The following is a 23,739-nucleotide window of genomic DNA, read 5'->3' on the forward strand; positions in this document are numbered from 1 at the left end:
TTGGCTCAATCAATAAATGTCAGGAAACACTGCGAACAGTAAACAAACTCTCAGCATGATGGGACTAACGGCATCCATGTCAAGCTTCAGTGCCGTATGTACTCAAGCCTGTGATGACCGCAGGAGTCGTAGCGCTGGTATTCAAAATATTTTTGTCTCCCGTGTGAGTGCCAATGTTGATTCTGGATGTTTCCACATCAGATTAGCTATAATGTTAATGACTATACCATATTGACCAAGCAATGTCCAGTCCTCGCCTGTTTAACCATTTTTAATCACGATTTGCAGTCTGATTAGCACTGAGTCTCAGTTCCCCAATCCAAAAAGACCAATGAGTATGATTTTTTTTTTTATTGCTTCTTGAATGTTCTGTTTTATTCAACCAATTATTGTTAAAAGTCAATTCTAAATAGTCCTGTGAACCGGTGTATGGTCTGTTTAATGTGTTGCTGCTCCGTGTGTGAAGCAGTCGTTTGAAAGTTTATAATTACCATAGCATCGATGCTAATTTCAGTTGGGCCATCTATTGCATTTGGAATCATATGTTAGCATTAGAAGAGGCATTAAGGAATACTTTAAAAAGTGCATTTTAAGAAGTTTAAGTGTAATTCAATAAGTTGACATTTGTTTGAGAGGTAAAAGTATTTTAAAAGTTTTATATTTTGTCTCTCTCCAGTACATGGTGTAATTTCACCTACTTCCATTGTAATGTATCCCCCGCAATAAACGGGGGTTCACTGTACGTCAGGTTTTACGCTTTGTACGGTGTCCTCAAGTGCCCATAAAAGGTGCCGACAGTATAGATAAAATGGATTGTATCAATGATGAAAACTGGAGCAACTACTCAAAATCAAAAATTTCCGCCTCCTTCTCCTTCCAAAAGGCAAAACTGCGATCGATGTATTGGCATATCTCCTCGTTGCTGAAACAGGAGATATCGGTCCCGGCGTAGTCCGAGCCCTCGTCCGGCGTGGGCGTCTGCACGATGACCTTCGGGAGAGGTCGACTCTCCGGAAGCTGGCGCACGTCCGGCTTGCCCTCCTCGGACACAGCAGCCACCTCACTGAAAAACTTGAGCTTGAGGTCCTCGAAGCCGTCCTTCCACTCGCGGTCGCCGGCCTCGATGTCCCGGATGACGGCCTTGTGGAAGTCGCGCACCAGCTCCCAGGGGAAGCTGCCCACGTGGTCGAAGACTTCGAAGCACAGGAGGTGCCTCATCTTGCGCTCGTCCACCGGTAGGTCTAGCTCCAGGATGTGGAAGTAGCCCAGCATGAAGAGGTCCAGAGTCAGCTGGTCGTATTCCAGCGGCACTCCGTCCACGCGGTGGAGGAACTGTTCCGGGGAGTAGAGGGCTTGCTGCCTGTGGAGCCTAAAAAGACATCAAAACATACAGTGGGTACGGAACGTTTTCAGACCCCCTTAAATTTTTCACTCTTTTTTGTATTGCAGCCATTTGTTAAAATCATTTAAGTTCATTTTTTTCCTCATTAATGTACACACAGTACTCCATATTGACATTATAAAAAAGTAATTGTTGAAACTTTTGCTGATTTATTAAAAAAGAAAAACTGAATTATCACACAGCCATAAGTATTCAGACCCTTGAGATGGGTCTACACTTTCATTGGAGTCCAGCTGTGTTTGATTATGCTAATTGGACTTGATTAGGAAAGCTACACCCCCGTCTATACAGCTCACAGTGCATGTCAGAGCAAATGAGAATCATGAGGTCTAAGGAACTGCCTGAAGAGCTCAGAGACAGAATTGCGGCAAGGCACAGATCTGGCCAAGGTTACAAAAATATTTCTGCTGCACTTAAGGTTCCTAAGAGCACAGTGGCCTCCATAATCCTGAAATGGAAGACGTTTGGGACCCTTCCTCGAGCTGGCCGTCCGGCCAAACTGAGCAATCGGGGGAGAAGTACTCAAAGATCACTGTGGCTGAGCTCCAGACAGGCAGTCTGGAGATGGGAGAAAGTTCTGGAAAGTCAACCATCACTGCAGCCCTCCACCAGTCGGGGCTTTATGGCAGAGTGGCCCGACGGAAGCCTCTCCTCGGTGCAAGACACATGAAAGCCCGCATGGAGTTTGCTAAAAAAACACCTGAAGGACTCCAAGATGGTGAGAAATAAGATTCTCTGGTCTGAAAAGACCAAGATAGAAATTGTTGGCCTTAATTCTAAGCGGCATGTGTGGAGAAAACCAGGCACTGCTCATCACCTGTCCAATACAGTCCCAACAGGGAAGCACGGTGGTGGCAGCATCATGCTGTGGGGGTGATTTTCAGTTGCAGGGACAGGGAGTTTGCAATCAAAGAAATGATGAATACGGCCAAGTACAATGATATCCTGGATGAAAACCTTCTCAGAACCTCAGACTGGGCCAAAGGTTCACATTTAAAAAAGACAATGACCCTAAGCACATAGCTAAAATACCGAAGGAGTGGCTTCAGAACAACTCTGCATCTTTTGCACAATTGTCAAAAAAAATAATAATAATGTACCGGCATTACCAGATAACTATTAACCCTTTATTGCTCAGTGACTGTTTTTTTTTTTGTCAATGTCTTTATGTCTCTGTCAATTGACTGTCTGTTGTCGTACTAGAGCGGCTCCAACTACCGGGGACAAATTCCTTGTGTGTTTTCTTGGACATACTTGGCAAATAAAGATGATTCTGATTCTGATTGTGATTCTGACTCTGTGACTGTTTTTGAATGGCCCAGCCAGAGCCCTGACTTAAACCCAACTGAGCATCTCTGGAAAGACCTCAAAATGGCTGCCCACCAACGTTCACCATCCAACCTGACACAACTGGAGAGGATCTGCAAGGAGGAATGGCAGATGATTCCCAAATCCAGGTGTGAAAAACTTGCATCGTTCCCCAAAAGACCCATGGCTGTATTAGCTCAAAAGGGTGCGTCTACTAAATATTGAGCGAAGGGTCTGAATACTTATGGCAGTGTGATATTTCAGTTTTTCTTTTTTAATAAATCTGCAAAAATGTCAACAATTCCGTTTTTTTTTCTGTCAATATGGGGTGCTGTGTGTACATTAATGTGGAAAAAAATGAACTTAAATGATGTGAGCAAATGGCTGCAATATAAAAAAAAAGAGTGAAAAATTTAAGCGGGTCTGAATACTTTCCGTACCCACTGTACAAACACAGTCACTGAGCAATAAAAGGTTACCAGTAATGCGGTAAAGGCAATACTTTTTTCTTGAATGGACCTCATCAGATAATTTTGAAAAAAGGGCAATCATTATTTTCAAAAAGACACGTTCATGGGATGACATCAATATATATATATATATATATATATATATAAAAAAAAAAAGTAAAAACAAAACACTGGCTTAGGGGATGGACCATCATGTATTTTTTCATATAAAATTATTTTTTTAATTGAGAAAAGATATATTAGGTGATGGACCTGGTCAGATTACTTTTTTAATATGAAGAAAATATAAAAAGATGTGTAATTCTTTTGAGATTCACTGGCTTAGTGGATGGACCCTCCAGATTTTAAAAATAAAGAAAGGGAAATAAAAGAATATCGAGTAAAACCATCTGTAAAAAGTATTGTATCTGCAACTGATCTAATTTCTTTTAAATGTTTTGGAAACTTTTTCTTGAAATGAATTTCAACAAAAATCAAGAAACAACTAATCAGATTTTTTTTTTCATTAAAAAAAAAGAGAAATGCTGGCTTAGAGGACAGAGATCATCAGCTATGTGAGCAAAAATGTTCCAAGCCTACCTTCGTAACTGTCGCGAAGGCACGCTGGAGATCATCCTCCTCCAGTTGCCCAGCATCTTGTTGACGGCGCTCCTCTGCTTGAAGAAGTGTCCCAAGGAGCCGTTGATCATCTTGGCCCGGCCGTTCTCCGCGCCACCGCCACCGCCACCGTCCCCACTCTTCTTCCTCTCCGCGGCGTCTTTGCTCTTGAGTGTCACCGCGTAGGCCGACTTCTTCCAGTGTCCCAGGAAGAGCACCACGATGCGCTCCTTCCTGAGGCTGGTGCTCTCCACCACACAAGGCGCCTTCCCCTCGGGTTCCGGAGCTGGAGTCAAGGCAGACAAGGATTCTTCCGCGTCCTCTGGCTCGTTTTGCGTCTCGAAATTGGACTTGAGCGTCCTCACCGACACGCCGAAGCGCTGGATCTCGTCTTCGATCCTCTGGCGGCGGCCCCTGCCGGAGGGCCGCCGTTCGGGCGCCTGCGAGAAGACGCTGGCCAGCTGGCTGTCGGGCATCTTGCAGTGCGGCTGCTCGGCCAGGTCGCTCATGAGCAACGACATGCTCTTGACGATGCCCGAGATGCGGCCGCACCAGCCGGGCAGCAGCGGCGGGCGTCCGGCCGGGTCGGCGAAACGGGCGTGGGCGCTGATGTTGACGATGGGCGCCGGCAGGATCTGGCGCAGCTCGTCGGCCAGCCGCGCCAGCTCCGGCTCGTAGCCCTCGCCGGCGTGGCGGCGCAGTGTCACGCTGGCGATCTGCTCCTCCAGGTAGACCAGGTCGTGCTCAGTCAGGAGCTCGCCCGACGGGCCCAGGATGGCGTTGTGGGCCTGCGAGTAGCGCCAGTTGACTTTGGACAAGCTCTGGCCGTTCTCCTGGAACAGATGAGCAATTGAGACCCGTTGCTAGAGTTGAGGAGTAAAAATGCACTTTTACAGGTGACCGTCTCTAAACTTTTGAACACGTGTCCAACTGTTCAATGTTTCAGTACTGGTAGCACAACTTTATTGTTCTGTAATAAGGTGCTGAATTGCAAAATTCACAACAGTTTCTGTGACTCTTCCAATCTCTGTGTTGCAACCCTCTGATGACACTATAAGCTCGCATGTAGGCTAGCTGCCGCAGGAAAAAAAAAAAAAAAAAAAAAAACGGTAACAGGTGAATTTATGCACTACTGCGGCTCTGAAACGGCAATTAGCCAAAGCGGCCGACCTTACCCTCCACCTCTGGTCCTCCTCGTCGAGCAATCGGGCCTGCAGCTGCCTCACCATCACCTGCCGCTTCCACTCGGCGATGGGCCGGCCCTTCTCGTCGTGGCTGGGCACCAGGTGGTCCATGTCCGCCAGGTTGGCCTCCTCGCTGGGCAGCACCACAATCTTACTCTGTGGCGACCAGTGGTGGGAAGTAACCAAGTGTAAATATTGTGAACCTGTATTTAGTATTTTTAAGTGTGTACTTTACTTGACTAGTAAAGTCAAACTCCCTCGTGAACACTGTTACCACTGTCCCATAGAAATACACGACATGACTGACTCTTTTTACTGTTTGGAGATTTCGACATAAGGCTGCGCTTACGGCTTGTCCGGTGAAGACATCCGAAAGGGAGGACTGCTTGAGCGAGGCGATGGGTTTCATGTCCCCGAGGAGCTTCCTGTCGGCGAGGAGGTTGTTGGCGTCGGGCGACGGCCTCTTTGGCTGATGTAAACTTTTAATCACTGAACATACAAAAGCGATCAGTGCCATCTTGTGTCCTCCTCCTCCTCCACTTCTCCAAATCTTCAGTAAACTTACCAGAAGTGGCGGTTTGGACTTTCTCGATGTGCGGGATGAGGCTCTTGGAAGGTTGAGGGTACCTAGCCGCCACAGTCTCCTCGTTCTCAGGTTGCTGATTGGGGAACAAGAGGAGGAGGAGATGTTTTAGGTTGTTTTGAGGGTTTCTTAGGGGTCTGCAGATGACAGGCACCTTTAAGGTGTCCATGATGTTCACGGCCTTCTTCTTGTCGTCTTCCTGCACTGATGGGATGGCGGCCTGGAAACATCAGAAAACAACATCCATCCATTTTCTGTACAGTTTACCCGAATCATGTTGCGGGTGAGCGGGAGCCTATCCCGGGTGACTTTGTTCGAGAGGTGAGGTACGCTGTAGACTGGTGGCCGGCCAACCGCAGGGCACAGGTAGACATAGCATTCACGTTCACATTTAGAGTGATGAATGAACTTAACATGTTTTTTTTGGAATGTGCGAGGAAGCTCCTCAACTTACTTTGACATAGTTCCTTGGCATTAAGATCCCACAAGATGGCAGCAAAGCATTACCTTTGTCCAAATTCGGCTCATCAACTCACTTCGACATAGTTCCTTACCATCAAGATGCCATTGGATGGCAGCAAAGCACTACTTTTAACCTAATGAAACTCCTTAACTCACTTTGACATAGTTCCTTGGCACCAGGATGCCGCAAGACGGCAGCAAAGCACTACCTTTTTCTAAATGAAGTGCCTCAACTCACGCCAACAGTGTCATTTTTTCTATTCTAAATCAGGTGAAAGTGAGTTTTTACAGCAAATAACAGAGGATAGTCTCCCCCCAAAAAAATCTGAAAATGAGTGAATCCGCGATCACGAATATGCAGGGAGAAAACTGAACCCTGTTGATGAAATAGGTTCTGTTTCTAATTGATTCCAGTCAGACAGAAAACTGAGACATCATGGACACTCTGCATTTTGTAAAATTGACTTTTTGTTTGTATACAAATAGTTGGGTCCCTGGATTGCCTGCCTCAAGATCAGAGAGCCTGCCTGCCCAGTGATGCAGAAGAGGAGACTTTTCCTTTTGCCTGACCCTTTCTTTGGACCGGAAGGCTTTTTCCACTTGTGGAACCAATCGTCTGACTCCTGTGCTTGTAAGCCAGGACACGCAACACACGGAACACGCAAAGTCTCAAGTTGCCTTTAGGCTTAACACAGGTAGCGTATATAAACACGGCAAACTGACACTCCTGCGCTCCAAACATACTACGGTCCTCCAAAAGTTCCTAATTCATGTGGTCGAAATTAATAATGTCACTATCAATGTCGTATTTTTTTTTTTCCACGTCTTCCTGATCTCGGGGGGGGCGGAACCACTGGGGTGACCTCCTGGGCAGTAATGGTGGTGTGACGGTGACTCGCCCATGTTCAGAGGGTGCTGGGGCGGTGCCGGCTGGCGCCCGCCTGGGTCCTCCGCTCTGGCTGATGGTGGGGGCCCCTGTCGCTCCACGGGCCTGCTTCCTCCTCTACTCTCCATTCCTTGCGTCCCGCTGCGGTCACCTCTTCCTCTTCCTGTGGGGGAGCTGGGCGGTCCCCTGCGGGCTGTGGGGTTCTTTTCCCTGCCTGGGGTCCACCTCCCACACTCAGGGGCAGGTAGTGGGTGGTGGCGGGGGTGTGGGGTCCGGGGCCCGGGTTGGTGCTGCGGGACGGCCCTCTTCGTCGGTGGTTGGTCAGGCCCGACCTGCGGGAGCCATGCCTCTTAATCGCTCACTTAGCACACACTCACACCTTTCACTGTATATATTTCTCACTAATCACATCTGCGCACATACACATATCAAAGGGTTCCTGGGGGACTGGTATGGGATCGGGAGGTTGTAGGTGTCGGATCGGGTTTCAGCACGGGCTGGGGGGGGGGGGGGGTGGCATAGGGTCCCCGCGGCCCCCGCTGGGTGGCTGGTTGTCGGGGCGCCTCAGGACGGGCCGGCGGACTGCCCTGGGTCCCTCGGTGTGGGACGTGTCCCATCCGCCGGGCTGCTCTCGGGTGAACCCCTGGGCCAGATCCCGCCCCTCGATTGATTGGGTGGGGTCCTCAGTCGCCGCGGTGCGGCCACAGCAATTTCAGGACACTTCTGTCAGTCTTTGTGCATGTAAAACAGTATCAATTCACTTGCATGTATCCGCAGACACACACCCCTAGGACTCTTTCACTAGGTGTTGGGTCACGTACTTACTGTGACATAATAACTCATGAATAGGCAAATCGCTTGTGTATCCCCTCACTTATAGTCTCGGCTGTAGACTTTTATAATTTACATAATTAATGCCACCACACTTCAGTTGTATAGCCGGGTTCACGACCCTTGTCCTGCATGCTGCTTCTCCTGTCCTTGTCCTGTCCTAGCTTGTCCTGTTCTTCCCTAACAGGGTGTAGCACTACAGCCCCATGCAACACTCATATTTAATGTTTCATTGTTGTAGATAATGTAATGATTTACTTCTCTCATCCTGTTTACAATTAGTGCTTTGTCTTTTGGCTTTGTTTCTCTCTCCCTTCTAGAAACTTTGTTCTGTTCAATAAACCTTAATTATAATACCACAGTGGAAGTGTAAAAACTCCACTGTGACACAGTAAAACTGTTCCGGCATAAAAAGGGGTACAGATTTTCCATTCTGCTTGACCTAACAGCCGAACAGGACAAAAAAAAAAAGAAATGAATAATGTGCCGCAGACCCCGTCCCAAAAAGTATCAAGTCTTCTTTTGCCCCTGATAAATTTAGAAGACATTTATTTTTACCTTACAGGGAATTTAAAAAATAAAAAAACAAAAAAACAGTGTATAGCTAGGGTTCACTGTAACCCTTTATTCGTCCCTACAAAGAGGAAATTCCAGAACAAAATCCATGCTGTTTTTGCATTTGATTATCTTGACACATCTACTACAAACAAAACAATTTATATGATGAATGAACGGGGGGAACAACAAAAAAACAGATGACATAACTATAAAGGAAACCAAGTATGGCGGATGTATGGAAACATTTAGACAAAGCGGCACTGTCCTCTTGCGCTCCGCGAACAACACGGCGTATCGCATTCCGCCCTCCGAGCGCATCGTGAGTCCACATCAAAGTCCCCAAAAAATCAGGGGCTGGTCCTTGCAGTGTCCTCTCACACGGCGCTACAGCTTCCCCGAAGTTGTGCAATCCCCAAGAGATAAACAAGGAGAAGGAGAAGGGAGGAGGAAAAGGAGGAGGTGGTTGCTTCCTGGGTGACCCTTATCGCAACAGTTCAACGTCCCTGTGCGTGCCTTTAATTGGACCCAGTGGCAGCCAGCATTTGGTTTTCATCAACGCCACCTCTCAGCTGCCACACACACACACACACACGCACACACACACACTATCAAAAGACCCTGATCAAAACACATCAAGACTTCGCAACCTTGTACTACGCTCCAATTCGCTCCTGTCAGCGTTTGCAACAAACTTGGAGTATTTCCCCCATCTTTTACGTTCTTGCTACATGGAGACGTGGGGGATGTACACACACACACACACACACACACGAGGTTGCAGTGTAAGTACACATCCTCTCTTAGGTTCACACTCTCGGGTTTCCGGGCGGTCCATTTCCCTGGATGGATATGTAATCGATCGCAGGGGGCATCGAGTGCAAACACCAGCTATGTGAACCACTAGAGTGAACCCTTATGCTTTGCCGCAGTACATCTTTAGCGCGCCCGCAGATTGTCACACAATCATTTTTTATGGATTTTTAGAGTCTGAATTTAGAGTTGCACACCTTCGGTGTAGTACCACAACACTCCAGGCAGTACTGAACTCCACTGGAAGAGATGTGGCGTAATTATGAGCAAGAAGAAGAGGCAGAGAAGGTCGCCAACTACTCTTCATTTGTTATTCCCATTTCACAAAGAAAATATACCGCATGCCTCTGTGTATTGTACTATGCTCTGTTTGTATGTTTCGCTGCGCTACGTGCGTTTGCAGCTTCGTAATCACCATAACATGTAACGCTAATTTCCGATAGCCCGTCTACGGCGTTTCGCATACGTCAGCGTGACACTGATAGACTTTTGTAAAATGAAATGATGTGGTTAGTTGATTGGGGTGCCTTGAGCTATGAGTTTAATTTGTACAGTGACTATGCTCTTAACTCAAAAACAAACTCAAATCATCCTTTCCCACTGAAATTAATAGAAATGTCATTAATCTGGTCAATTCTCCCCCCAAAAAACAACAACAAAATGTGTGGTGTTTTGAACTTTATAAAACAAATTCATGACCCAATTCAAAATAATATTGAGAATTAAAATATTTTTGTTTTAATTCAGGCGGCACGGTGGCCGACTGGTTAGAGCGTCAGCCTCACAGTTCTGAGGACCCGGGTTCAATCCCGGGCCCGCCTGTGTGGAGTTTGCATGTTCTCCCCGTGCCTGCGTGGGTTTTCTCCGGGCACACTGAGTGCGAACGGTTGTTTGTTTGTATGTGCCCTACGATTGGCTGGCCACCAGTTCAGGGTGTACCCCGCCTCCTGCCCGATGACAGCTGGGATAGGCTCCAGCACGCCCGCGACCCTACTGAGGAGAAGCGGCTCAGAAAATGGATGGATGTTTTAATTCAATGGACATTGTGCTGCTCCATCTAGTGTGTGCACCTTGACCACTTGGGGGCAGTGTAATACAGATTTATGGATACACCTGGAGCCGGTCAAAACTCCTCAGTAAGCCGCAGTAATATTAATTGTATTTCGCATGTGAATAAAAAATATATGCCGGTGAGTATTTATAAATTATCTGTCTAGATCATAGAGCGCTTGTATCTCAATTTTTTGCTTGCAAGTCAAAACAAAAAAAATTAGCTGAATGACAGATTGACCAAAAAAAACTTCCCTGGTAGTTTATGGGATGTACGCAGGTAAAAGGACTGATCCACAGATCAAGAAAATAAACTTTGCTCAAAGTTGAAACAAGGTAAAAATGGACCGACCTTGTTGTCAGCGGATCAGCATGGCTGCGCGTTGAGGATGTGGCGGCGGACGGCGTAGCGCTGCTTCAACAGCGGTGGCGGAGTCTGCAGCTGCGGCTGAGGGCCCGCAAACAAAAAGCCGACGGAGGACGCCGTGAATAATTGAAGGGGAAAAGGATAGGGTGGCCGCTAATGTGGCTAATGCGAACGGCGCGCTGGCACGAAGCAGGTATCAGTGGAAGCCTTCGAAAAGAGACATTTTATCCCATCGCATCCTGCGGATTTTTTTTTTTTTTTTTCCGTTGAATGGAGCGGACGCTCAGCCAGAGAGGACTCGTGAAAGGCGGGAGTGGAAAGATAAATGCGACACCGTCACGCCTGACCGACGTTTCAACAACAACAAGCCAACGGTGGATTAAGTTTTCACCATGCTGCCGTTAAGCCAGCAAACTCGTTGGGCCTGAAACAATTGTGCCCTCTACTCGTTGCTAACAATCAATTTTGTCTCCATTGCTACACTTCACTTCACTAACCCGTTGAGGCGACAAATTCGTTGGGCCTGAAAAAATCGTGCCCGCTCCTGGTTGCTGCCAATCCGACTTCCCTCCTTTGAGTCACTCTGTTTCCTAAACGGGCAGCTGTAGCGAGAGGACGCTAAAAAACTCATTGGTCCTGAAACAACTTTGGCCTCTACTGGTTATTAAAAATCCATTACGCCTCCATTTCTCCAATTAGTTAACTTCCTGCTTCAGCACCAACCCGTCTAGGCGACAAACTGATGTATCAGAATCAGAACCATCTTTTATTTGCCAAGTATGTCCAAAAAACACACAAGGAATTTGTCTTGGAGCCGCTCTAGTACGACAACAGACAGTCAATTGACAGAGAACACTTTGGAGACATAGAGACATTGAGAAAAAGGAGGAGGTGGGCAATAAAGGGTTGCTAGTTATCTGGTAATGCCGGTACAATTTTTTTTTGACAATTGTGCAAAAAGATGCAGAGTCCTTTAGCACTTAGAGCAGTTTGAATGACTAATATAGCAATAGTCCGGTTCATTGTTCCGGACCATTGCGCAAAGGGTGCAGAGACTTCAAGGGGTGTATGCAGTTCAAAGTGATTAGTAGCACGATAATCTGGGACAATGTCGATTGTGCAAATGTTGCAGATAGTCCTCAGTCAGTGTGCAAATGGGGCAGATGCTACTCTGGCATGAGTGGCCAGTATTGGTCAACAACAGATATGCAAATAGCGCAGCGTGGTGAGACTACTACAGTGAGTGCATGAGTACTGTATAATTGGCCTGACAGAAATGTGACAACAAACTCAAGACAAAAAAAATTGCCAGCATGTTGGAATGGAATTGATTGCAAGAGGGAAGAAGCTGTTGGAATGTCTGCTAGTTCGAGTTTGCATTGATCGGTAGCGCCAACTTGAGGGAAGGAGCCGGAAGAGCCGGTGACCGGAATGTGGAGGGTCCGAGAGGATTTTGCACGCTCTTGTCTTAGTTCTGGCAGCGTGCAAGTCCTCAAGCGTGGGTAGGGGGCTACCGACAATCTTTTCAGCAGTTTAGATTGTCCGTTGCAGTCGGAGTTTGTCCTTTTTTGTAGCAGCACCAAACCCGACTGTGATGGAAGAACACCGGACTGATTCGATGACCGCTGTGTAGAACTGCCTCAGCAGCTCCCGTGGCAGGCCGTGCTTCCTCAGAAGCCGCAGGAAGTACATCCTCTGCTGGGCCTTTTTGAGGACGGGGTTGATGTTGATCGCCCCCTTCAGGTCCTGAGAGACTGTAATTCACAGGAACTTGAAGGACTCGACGGTTGACACAAGGCAGCTGGACAGCGTGAGGGGCAGCTGTGGCGAAGGATGCCTCCCGAAGTCCACGATCATCTCTACCGTCTCGAGCGTGTACAGCTCCAGGTTGTGTCGGCCGCACCGCAGCTCCAGCCGCTCCGCTTCCTGTCAATATGCAGACTCGTCACCGTCTTTGATGAGGCCGATGACAGTGGTGTCATCTGCAAACTTCAGGAGTTTGACAGCCAGGTGCGTTGAGGTGCAGTCGTTCGTGTAGACGGAGAAGAGCAGCGGAGAGAGGACACAACCTTGGGGCGCCCCAGTGCTGATGCTGCGTGTGGATGAGGTGGCCTCCCCCAGCCTGACCTGCTGTGTCCTGCCCGTCAGAAAGCTGTAAATCCACTGGCAGATGGCAGGTGAGACGCTGAGTTGGAGAAGCTTGGAGGAAAGGAGTACAGGGATGATGGTGTTGAAAGCTGAGCAGAAGTCCATGAACAGGATCCTCACATAGGTCCCTCCACTGTCGGTGTTCTAGGATGAAGTGCAGTCCCATGTTGACTCCATCATAGGCAGACCTGTTCGCTCGGCAGGGGTCCAGCAGGGAACCTGTGACGCTCTTGAAGTGGTCCAGCAGGAGACGTTCAAAGGACTTCATGACCACAGATGTCAAGGCGACAGGCCTGTAGTCATTTCGACCCGAGATTGTAGGATTCTTGGGGACTGGAATGATGGTGGAGCGTTTGAAACAGGACGCTAGTTCACACAGTTCCAGAGAGCTGTTGAAGATCAGTGTGAAGACTGGAGCGAGCTGGTCCGCGCAGACTTTGAGGCAGGATGGTCTGGGCCTGCCGCTTTGTTCATCTTTTGTTGTTTGAAGATGCGTCTCACATCCTGTTGGTGGATGGTTAACGCAGAAGTCAGAGGTGTGATTGTGGTCAGTGGTACGGCTGGGTGGGTGTGGGGTGTGAAAGTGTCCTTTTCAAATTTACAGTAGAAGGTATTCAAGTCGTTGACTAGTGTACTATTGTTCTCAGCTTGGGGGGGATCGTCGCTTCTTCTTGGTCAGCGAGTGGAATGCATTCCAGACTGATTTAGAGTCGTTAGCGCGAAACTGTTTTTCCAACTTTGCTGCATAGTTCCTCTTTGCAAAGTTAATTTGTTAACATCCCCCCGCAGCTGCTGCTAGATTGCAAAATGAAGAGCACCGGTTGTAGTTTGACCTTGTTGTGAGCCTTCCAAACATGTGGCGTACCCCCTATAAACCCCTGTGCCCCCTTTCACGCGGGGAAATGAGCTGAACTCAACCTCCGCATTTGAAGACACCTGAAGAGATGTAATTAAAGCTAAGCTGATCTCCAGTAATAGGAGGATCCAGCTCAAGAGTCTTCCTTGAGTCTTGCTCCTTAGTAGGTTTAAGTTGCCAGTTCCAGGGGCGGGGACGATGAATACTGTGAAACCTAAGCCCGTGGATCTCGTAACAGACCTCGGTGCTCTTCCACCTGAGAGGTGGGGGGGAAAGCTGATAGGGCTCATCGGCCGGCGGGGACTGCCAGAGCCCGCGCTAATTATCCCGCCATTGTTCTCAGGGCGGCGAGGCATGGATCCCCAGAGCACCCCAAGTGCGAAGAACAAGTGCAGCTGCTCTTCTTCTTCTTCTTCTTCTTGACTTATTGCCGGCTCCCGTTGGCCCGGCCGCTGGTGCGGGTGGTCTGCCGAGACACCTGGGAGGCTTTAAGGTCTGTCGGTGGACAGCATTCCCTGATTACTACGCCACCCTTTGATCGCACGTCGAGGGGTCGTAAATCAAGAAGACGCAGCGCAACCTGGCTGAGCGTGTACATTTTTTAACATCCCATTATAATTTTTGTAAACTTTTGTTTATTCAGTCAAGAACATTCTAAAAAGTACATAGGAACCTCTGTATGCGGTTCAACTGAAACCCAGTGATCTCTGATTTCTTGATCCTGATTCTGTAGTTCTTGTTTTTTTAAACAATTTCTAATACCTTACTTTTCCCATTTAAATTTCTTCCCTTATACACTTCTCACAAAAAGGTTGTTTTATTGGGTTTTAGGGTAAGATTTCTGGATGGTGAACTATAACCATTACAGTGAAGGTGAACTTAATTTGACCTTCTCGGAACCTTTCAACGCGTCAGTACTTACTGCACCATTTGCTGTTTTCCAACAAAGACAGGTATGCCTTTCTGTGACACTTCCAGTCTCTCTTCACCCTAAGCTCAGTGGGCACTTAGGGGAGCTTCCAGATACAGCCCCCATGTGTAAGTACCCGTGCCGGGTTGCTAGCACTATAGCACCCAGTCACTAAATTAGCTGTGGGCGCCGGTAGCGGGTAGTAGACACCGCCACCAACAATTGTTCCCCTAATTCCTAAATTTTAACAATATCAGAAATAGGATGATGGCTTGAGATACGAGTTTCATTCGTTCTCTGACCACACTTATAAATCAAAACACTCGTAATTCAAATCATCTTTACCCATTGAAATAAATGGAAATTACATTAATATTTACCAGCCCTCACCCCCCCCCCCCCCCAACAAAATTAGTAATCGGTTTTTAATAAGAAAAATAGCTCTCTATAATATTGTACTTAATCATACAGTCAAAATTTAATTAAATAGCATGTAAACAAATAAAAATGTTTTTGCCACGTTTTGCTTCAATTCAATGGCCATTGTGCCGGTCCTTCTGGTGTGCTCACTTTGGCCACCTGGAGGCAGTGAAACACAGACATAGATACAGTATAAAAGCCGTAGGAATATTATTAGTTGTTCTTCGAAGAGGATGAAGAACATATGCCCGTGAGAAATGTTATATTATCTTTCTACATATGTTGCTCCACCGCTTGTGTTCAAACACGCGTTGCTTCAAGGGTTATAACACGGCGACACCAGTGCTATTTGTTAGCCTATCTGTGGCGGTTTCCATTGTTTGTTAGCAATGAGCTAAACAGACTTCGCTAAGGCAAAGCTTTGTGGTTGTTTTAAATAGACAGTGTATTTTATTTGTTTGACGTTTCGTTTGACAGTAAACTTCATCTGGGCTGTGATTTAACAGTTCGAAGTCACTTTTTTTGAAGAGGTTTACTATTTGCCAAATTCCTGCTTGTTGTGAAATGAGTTGAGTTGAGTTCACTGCCACCATAAAGCACTCCTGTCTCATAATTTTTGCTCCAAAGTCAAAGCAAAAATGTTTTTTTTTTTTTTTTAAATCACCTGAATGACGGTTTGTACCTCAACAGAACTCGTAAGTCGGGTGACTCATAGCTCAAGGCACCACTGTACTTGCATTATTTCCGAAGGAGAAAACTGTTTGAAAATCTTGTTCAGGCAAACAATGGAAGCCCAAAGGCTTGTTTTGCCGAAAACTAAAGTTCCCTTGGTCCAAGTTCTAGGCACACCAGCGCTTTCATTTCCCAGCCAACAAAGCAGCGTGACCTCAGTGTCACAAATGGAGAAAATGATTGTGCGAGATGCTTCCAGATGTTTTGCTTTTAACCCCGTACTCGCCCGTACTCGCCCCCCCCCCACCTCCGACCACGCCAAGAAGCAGATGGTCAGAGGCACACGCACACTCGAGGAGGCCAGCTTACAATGTTCTCCTGGGCTCGCAGGTATCTGGCGCACTGGTGGTGTCCGTTGTAGTGGGCCAGGTGGGCGGGGGTGAACCCGTCCACGTCTCTGTCTGAGGGGTCAGCCTGGCTGGCCAGCAGGCGTTCGCAGCACTGAAATATGCACATATGATTCACGGCTCCATTTATTGACTATTTTCATACTCATTTTTTTTTTTAACTCTCAACACTTGTGCCCTTCTCAGGCATTTTTGTACATTGTTCTTATTTTGGGGAGGAGGGGCAATTATTTTGGCTTTTTTTTTATTTTTATTCTCAAATGTCTTTTATACTCTTGATGTAGTTTGAGTTGGAAACCTTCATGGACAAAATTGTACACACATAAAACATGGCTATTAAATCATCATACATCAGTATTTTTTTAATGCTTTTTCATAAATCATTCCAACACCTTCACACTTGCTCAAATCTACATTGTTTTACGATTTTAACCGGTTAGATGCCAGTTGTGATTACTGAGATTTTTCATGTGTTTAGTTCCTTCCATGGCCATGCTCTTAACTCAAAACACTCATATCTTAAATCCTCTTTCCCCATAGAAATGAATGGAAATACCATTAACCCATTCTAGTCCCTACCCCCCTCGAAAAGACTTTTTTTTTTTTTTTTTTAATATTGTACTTTGTAAAACGATATAGTTGTGACATGATTAAAAAGAATTACACTTTTTTTCCCCCACACTTTTTGTTTCAGTTCAATGGACAATGTACTGCTCCTTCTGGTAGAGTGGTCGTCTCCCGACCTGAAGGTTTTGGGTTCGACTTTATAACTGACACATCAGACAAAATGACATCATAATGAAAGTCAGCTAGTTTAATGCTAACATATTATCCAAAATGCCACAGATATGCGAACAGAAATGAGTATAGACCGTAATTACAAACCTTCAAACAACTTAACACATACGGAGCAGCAGTCAAATTCATGTTTACTAACTGACATAAAACAAAAGAGAATCAAACATTATACATTAGTAGCACCAAACTGTTCAACCAAAACATATAATTGTGCCCTAGCTTCATGCTAACATACCGCAAAGTGCCAGACAAGCTAAAGGAAATTTGTATAGAGATTAGGGTAATTATAAACCTTCAAAAAAAACTGCTAGTTTAACACACACAGAGCAGCAACACATACAAACAGACTATACAAAATATTCAACCCTCACAAAAGTGCGCTACCTTAATGCTAACATATTATCCGGAACAACATAAACGGGCTAACGGACATTAGCATAGATGTTACCATCTCTGCCTCTTCTTGCTATATAATTACGTTGACTCTCTTCAGTGCTGGCCAGCATGTTGTGCCACAACGTGGTACTACACTGAAGGCGTGTCAACTCGAAATTTCAACTTGCCTGTATACTGTAAGCACCCGTTGAAAGAAATTTATAATAATCGCTTTAAAATAAGCACTAGAATACGATGGCACGAAAGATTAAATGTGATATAGTGGGGGATCACTGTTCATAAAAAAAAAAAAAAAAAATGCAGTCAAATCAATTTTGTAGGTAATCCTTTCACATTTCCAAGAACTTGAGTCACCACCAAAGTCCCATCGCTACACTATTTTTTATATGGAAAATAACTGCTTATATTGTCATAAAATCTCAATCTTTCCAACAATAAAACTGCCACTTAAAGTGTTAAAAATTAATAAATGTTCAGTTAGCAAGTCTGAAGTTGTTTAAATGATTTATGGGGGTGGGGGGGGGGCAGGAAAAAAATGATGATGATTTTTATAGCAATTTGTTTGTTTATTTGGCTAGTCAATTTAAGGATTAAAATTTAGAAGCCAACCTCCATCTCTCCGTTCTCAGCTGCGTCGTGCAACGGAGTCCCGCCCCACAAGTCCTTCAAGATCTTCGCCCCGGCGCAAAGCAGCCGCTCCAAGACACAACAGTGCCCCCTGCTCGCGGCAAAATGCAGCGCGGTGGCACCGTCCTGGTCTTGGCAGGATGGGTTCACGTCGGTGTGGGTCAACTGTCATAAAAGGTCAAGTAGAGAATGTCATTTCTGTAGAATTGGTGTGAGAATGATGAAGAGATGAAGCTGAACTGAAAAGTTGGGGAATAATTGAACTATTGAAATGTAGGACGAGAGACTTTTAAGTTGGAAAGTTTTGAACGGGTGACGAAACGTGGGAGGAGGAGGTCAATACGTCAAATTTAAATACTGTACGTCAAATATTTCTGAAGTTGGGACTTTATACAATCAAAATCAACACGGACCCACCAGCCAGGCCACCACATGGTTGTGACCCACGTGTGCCGCGGCGTGCAGGCAGCTCATGCCGTCGTGAGCCCTCACGTGCACGTCGGCACCGCAGCGCTCCACCAGGTACTCGGCCACGTGCACGTGTCCCTCCTGGCAGGCCAGGTAGAGCGGCGTGGCCCCCGTGGACATCTGCCAGTTCACGCACCTGAAAGGAATGTCACACTCAGGGGTTCGGTACATTGAGGCCCTGTTCCAGAATGAATTGAATTTATTTTTTCCCTCCTTTAAAAATTCAGCACACAACAATCCATACTGACAATGTGAAAAACGTTTGGGAATGTTGAAGCTAATTTATTATTATTATTTTTTTTTCCATTGAAAAAAGTGTTACCAACTGGATTATATTTGATCAGTGTTCCCCACATTTCACTTTTTGTCCACATTTAGTTATTTGTAAGATATTACAAAAATAAAATAAAATACACTTCTTCATGTTGTTGTGCGTAGAATTTTGATAGAAAAACTTAATTTTTTGTTTTGTTTTTAAATTAGACTAACATAACAAAATGTGGCAAAAGTGAAGTACTGTGACTACTTTCCAGATGCACCGTATAGTCAACTTTCTGCACATTTTTACATTAATCGGTTTCATGTTGTGATTATGGCGTTGTGTATAGAATATAGAGGAGAGAAAAAAAATTATGTTTCCATTTTGATATAACGCAGTAACATAATTGAAAAGGGAAAAAGGGAAGCACAGAATCCTTCCCGGATGCATTGTATGGTAATTTATTTATTATTTTTAATATATTTGCCAAAAAATATATATATTATCATTTTATAATTATGGGGTGTTGTGTGCAGAAGTTGTAGGGGGAAATGAATTTATTCCATTTTGGAATTAGTTTACAACAGAACAAAATGTGGAAAAGGTGAAGTACTAGGAATATGTTTTTGATTCACTGTATGGTCAACCATTTTGGGTATTTTTAAAAAGGTTGCAAACATTTCAAATAAACTGTTTTGTGTTGTGATTATGGGGTGTTTGTTACATATACAATACTGAGAGGCAAAAAATAACTTCATCCATTTTGGAATAAGGCAGTAACATAACTGAAACTGTGGAAAAAGTGAAGCATTGAAAACACTTTCTGGATGCATTGTACGATTAAAAATGTTCCACATTAATTGTCTTTATTTTTAATGAATTTGCACACATTTCAAACACACTTTTTTTTTCTTTTCGCAGGGGGTTCTGCATAGAATTTTGAGCAGGAAAATGTATTTTTTTAAATAAATGTGGAAATTGTTTTTTTTTTTTTTTCAATGCTATCATTAACGGGTTTGAATATAGAATTTGGAGAAAGAAAAAAAGGATTCAATTGAGAAATAAGGCTGTAACATAACAAAACTGCGGAAAAAAAACATTTAAGCACTGTGAATACTTTGCGTATGTGTGACACCTGTGTAAACTGACCGTGGCGCGTGGCCAACAAGCAGCTCCACGCAGCCGAGCTTGCCGTTGAAGGCGGCGTAGTGAGCCGCCACTGCACCGCACTCGGTCTCCGCTTCCTCCACCGCAGAGTCTCCGACGGACAGCAGCCAGCGGACCGCCTCCACGCAACCGAAGCGAGCGGCCAAGTGCAGTGCCGTGGCGCCGGACGCATCCCGGTCCTGCGGGCATGCACAAATAACACTCACATTGGACCTGATGTACGTGTTTTCATAAAGACAATTTCAAGTCTCATTGAACTCGACATGTTTTTTAACTCAACAATTTTTACCTTCCATTTAACTAAATGTAGGTGTTTTCAGAAACAAAGCAAACATTTTAACTTTCCAATTAATCATTGGCAGCCTTCGCAGTTAACATGGATATTTGACTTCTATAGCCGTCAATGGCAGTGAATGTGTTAACCTAATGAAATGTGATTTCACAAAAACAATGGAAGTCCCATTGAACCAAGGACAATTTTGACACTATAAACACCTTTAAACTTTGAAAAGAAGTTTTGAGCATTCCTTTCTCTGGCAGTCAAGAAATGGGAAACTATCATAACGTCACTTTGAAGAAACGAAAACAAGACTCGCTTGCACAGTTCGCAGAGCCAAAGGGTGTTTGCTCCAAGCTACTTATTTGTCACTCCCAGTTGATGTTTACTGTAAAACTAACACATAAAACGAAATAATTAAACATTGAATATTTAAACACCAAAATGTTCAACCCAAACTGCATGACAACAAAAGTCTGCTAGCTTAATGCTAACACGTAACACAAAATGGCATGGACAGCTAACACAAATTAGCATAGACGTTACGGTAATTTTAAACCTTCAATAAACCGCTACTTTAACACACAGTGCAGCAACACATACAAATCGGAGCATAAAACTGACGACAGTATAAAAAAAGATCTGTTAAAAATCTGCTAAACATGAACCACGATACAGTGGGCGGGGTCACTTTATCGTAGCGTACGGCTACGTCACACCTGCACGCTGCATCCCGCCTCGTCCAGCAGCCACCTCAGCTCCCTCACGTGTCCCGTGACCGCCGCATCGTGGGCCGGCGTGGCCCCGTTGGCGGCCCGGGCGTCGGGCGGCAGGCCGCGTTCGCTCACCAGGTAGCGGAGGCAATCCAGGCGGCCGCAGCGGGCGGCGTGGTGCACGGTTCCGGCGCCTTGAGCGTCCACGGCGGATGAGAGAAGGCCGGAAGATGCCAGCTCCCGCAGGGCGTGCAGGTCGCCCGCTCGGGCCGCCCGGATGGCCGGGTGGAGGACCATGGCTATGGGAACCGCAGAGTTCCTCGTAGGGTAAACATTTTACTGTCTTATCCTACTGTGCCAAGGAAAAGTGACACCTGAGAGGCAGCCAGCTGGCCAGCGTGGCTGCGGAGGGGGTGAGGAGGATCTGAGCCAGGCACTCGGAAAGGTAACGAAAGCCTCCTGAGCTGCTTTTGTGTGCCGCTGACCACATGTTGACCCACCGCTCAAGCCAAGGGATAGCATCGTGCCCCTATGCATTTAGTTTCTCGTCAAACATAACGTCTCCATTGAAATGAACGGAAATGCTATTATTCCATTTAAAAAAAAAAAAAAACAATAACCCCCAAAATCTTTTTTCCTTTAGTCATTCAACTGCTAGCCGTTTCCAAATGAGTTCCCCATATTGACAGCCATTTTGGCGCATTTTCACTCAACTTTTAAGACCCACTGAGTATTGTGTTCTGTGGCAATATAAGCACCGCACCTTCCGAAAAGAAAGAGCACACTCTGCTTTCACCAGCAAAAGTTTGTTTACAGCTTTTCCGTTCTTTATTCATCTCCAATAACAATGGTTTCTGACCAAATAATCTGAGAAAAGGAGCTTTTGTGAAAATGTATCTGTCAAGCTGAACAGTGACTTTGACGCGGATATTTTATGCTTTTACACCTCAAAAACAAGTCAATTTTGGTCTAACTAAAATCATCTATTTACGGATATACTGCGAAGAAAGGCGCCGTGAGCAACGCTGACTCGCCACATTGAGTCGTTCGCCGTTCACTCCATGATCTATGTCATATTTTCTCACGATCGCGACACATACTTACCGAGCATAACAAATACTACTTATACCATACCTATACATCCTCTGTTTGAGTGTGAGTGGCTTGAGTTGGATTTCCGTTCCAAACTTCCGTGTTGGCATTCCTCGCCCTCATAATCGGTGTGCCAAGCAGAGCTTCACCGCCTAATCGTTATCTTCTACTCAAAAGCTGTGTTATATCAAATGCAAAGAGACTCAATGGCAGTTGTTACAGTGGTTTAGAAACTTTAATTTCACAGAACGGCTGGGCTAGAGTCTCGTCTACCCGTTCAAAAACGTACTTGACAAATATATTCGTCGGGGGCAATAAACTGTTGGATTCCAGTTGACCAATATAAAATGTCCACTGCTGTGAATGAGCTAGTTCCTAAAAAAAAAAAAAAAAAAAAAAAAAAATTTTTTAAAAATCATTCAAGTTAATCTTTCTTACTGTTTTTTGCCTTTTTCGTCACACGTTCCTCACCTACAGCACCTTCTCAGTTTAGAAATTATTAACGCCCTTGGCTGGTGTTATTGCCTTGATCGACTTCAGCGTTGGTATATAATAATAATAATACAATGCTCATCAACGACACATACACCTCGCACATCTGTTTCTGTCACAGTCCGGTGCCGTCCTATCTAGAACTACAACCCCAATTCCAATGAAGTCGGGACGTTGTGTTAAACAAATAAAAACAGAATACAATGATTTGCAAATCATGTTCAACCTATATTTGATTGAGAACACTACAAAGACAAGATATTTAATGTTCAAACTGATAAACTTTATTGTTTCTAGCAAATAATCATTAACTTGGAATTTTATGGCTGCAACACGTTCCAAAAAAGCTGGGACAGGCTCATGTTTACCACTGTGTTACATCACCTTTTCTTTTAACAACATTCAATAAACGTTTGGGAACTGAGGACACTAATTGTTGAAGATTTGTAGGTGGAATTCTTTCCCATTCTTGCTTGATGTACAGCTACAGCTGTTGTAAAACATGCAGAATGTGGTTTGGCAAGGTCTTGCTGAAATAAGCAGGGGCGTCCATGAAAAAGATGTTGCTTGGATGGCAGCATAGGTTTCTCCAAAACCTGTACGTACCTTTCAACATTAATGGTGCCTTCACAGATGTGTAAGTTACCCATGCCATTGGCACTAACAAAGCCCCACACCATCACAGATGCTGGCTTTTCAACTTTGCCTCCATAAGAGTCCGGATGGTTCTTTTCCTCTTTGGCCCGGAGGACACGACGTCCACAATTTCCAAAAAACAATTTGAAATGTTAATAAATTGACCCATTTTGTTAAGTACAGTATTTATTGAATGACTTACTTATTTCATGGTCCATTTAATCAGTTTACACCTTGATATAATTTTGTTGCTGTCAAACTGACTCATCAGTATTCATAATTTTTCAGTCAAGATAAGCAGTATAAAAGATAGATGGATGGATACGTAATATTCACCAATAGAAAGCAGAGGTGCTTGACAGAAATTTTAAAAATGTGAAAAAAAAAAAGTGTGCAGTTTGTATATAATGATAAAATATGTAGCAAAAGCGTGTTTGCCTGCCTGTGCGATCAAGAGGCTTTAGTGGCCGTGCTCCAGTAGCTTGACGGCCTCCTGGAGGTCTTCCACAGCCGCGTCCACGTCCTCTCTGCTGGTCTTGCGGCCCACGCTCAGCCTCAGGGCGTTGGACGCCACCTCGGGGGCCACGCCGCAGCTCAGGAGGATGGGGGAAGGCCTAACGGACAACAAAAGATACATATTGTTTTGTGATTGGAATCAATCATGTCACAACTGGAGTCAATCATACTTTAATAAAAGTGAATCGTATCATAATTGGAGTCAATTGGATTGCATCGTAACTGAAGTAAACCATATTTTAGTGTAATCGGAGCGTGTCATGTATTGAAATTGCAGTTAATAGGGAGAGAGTCGTATCATATTGTAATTGGAGGGAATCATTCACTATCGTTATAGGAATGAACCATATTTGTACCGTAATTGGAGTGAATCGTAT

At 45.1% G+C, this 23,739-nt stretch overlaps 2 protein-coding genes across 5 annotated transcripts in view; both read right to left on the bottom strand.

Annotated features, from left to right (window-relative positions):
- On the bottom strand, positions 1–20,923 carry LOC133406541 (espin-like protein). The gene is made up of 11 exons (XM_061684210.1): positions 20,633–20,923; positions 19,619–19,815; positions 18,160–18,346; positions 17,725–17,907; positions 15,884–16,015; positions 5,699–5,764; positions 5,527–5,620; positions 5,311–5,450; positions 4,953–5,117; positions 3,760–4,610; positions 1–1,369 (listed from the first exon to the last, which is right to left on the bottom strand). The coding sequence occupies exons 1-11, from the start codon at positions 20,921–20,923 to the stop codon at positions 841–843; spliced, it is 2,835 nt and encodes a 944-aa protein (XP_061540194.1). The 3' UTR covers positions 1–840.
- scly (selenocysteine lyase) overlaps positions 19,728–23,739 on the bottom strand; it is a 12,493-nt gene continuing 8,481 nt past the window's right edge. The window contains exons 13-14 of one of the 4 annotated variants that reach the window (XM_061683069.1): positions 23,289–23,460; positions 19,728–19,815 (exon numbers count right to left, since the gene is read on the bottom strand). In XM_061683069.1, coding sequence (XP_061539053.1) covers positions 23,307–23,460 — 154 coding nt within the window. In that variant the 3' untranslated portion in view covers positions 19,728–19,815; positions 23,289–23,306. Of the gene's footprint in view, positions 19,816–22,573; positions 23,461–23,739 lie in introns of those variants that run through there. The other 3 variants (XR_009769007.1, XM_061683070.1, XM_061683068.1) reach the window with 3 other exon arrangements.

The sequence above is a fragment of the Phycodurus eques genome, chromosome 8 (assembly GCF_024500275.1).
Source record: "Phycodurus eques isolate BA_2022a chromosome 8, UOR_Pequ_1.1, whole genome shotgun sequence".
Taxonomy (NCBI): domain Eukaryota; kingdom Metazoa; phylum Chordata; class Actinopteri; order Syngnathiformes; family Syngnathidae; genus Phycodurus; species Phycodurus eques.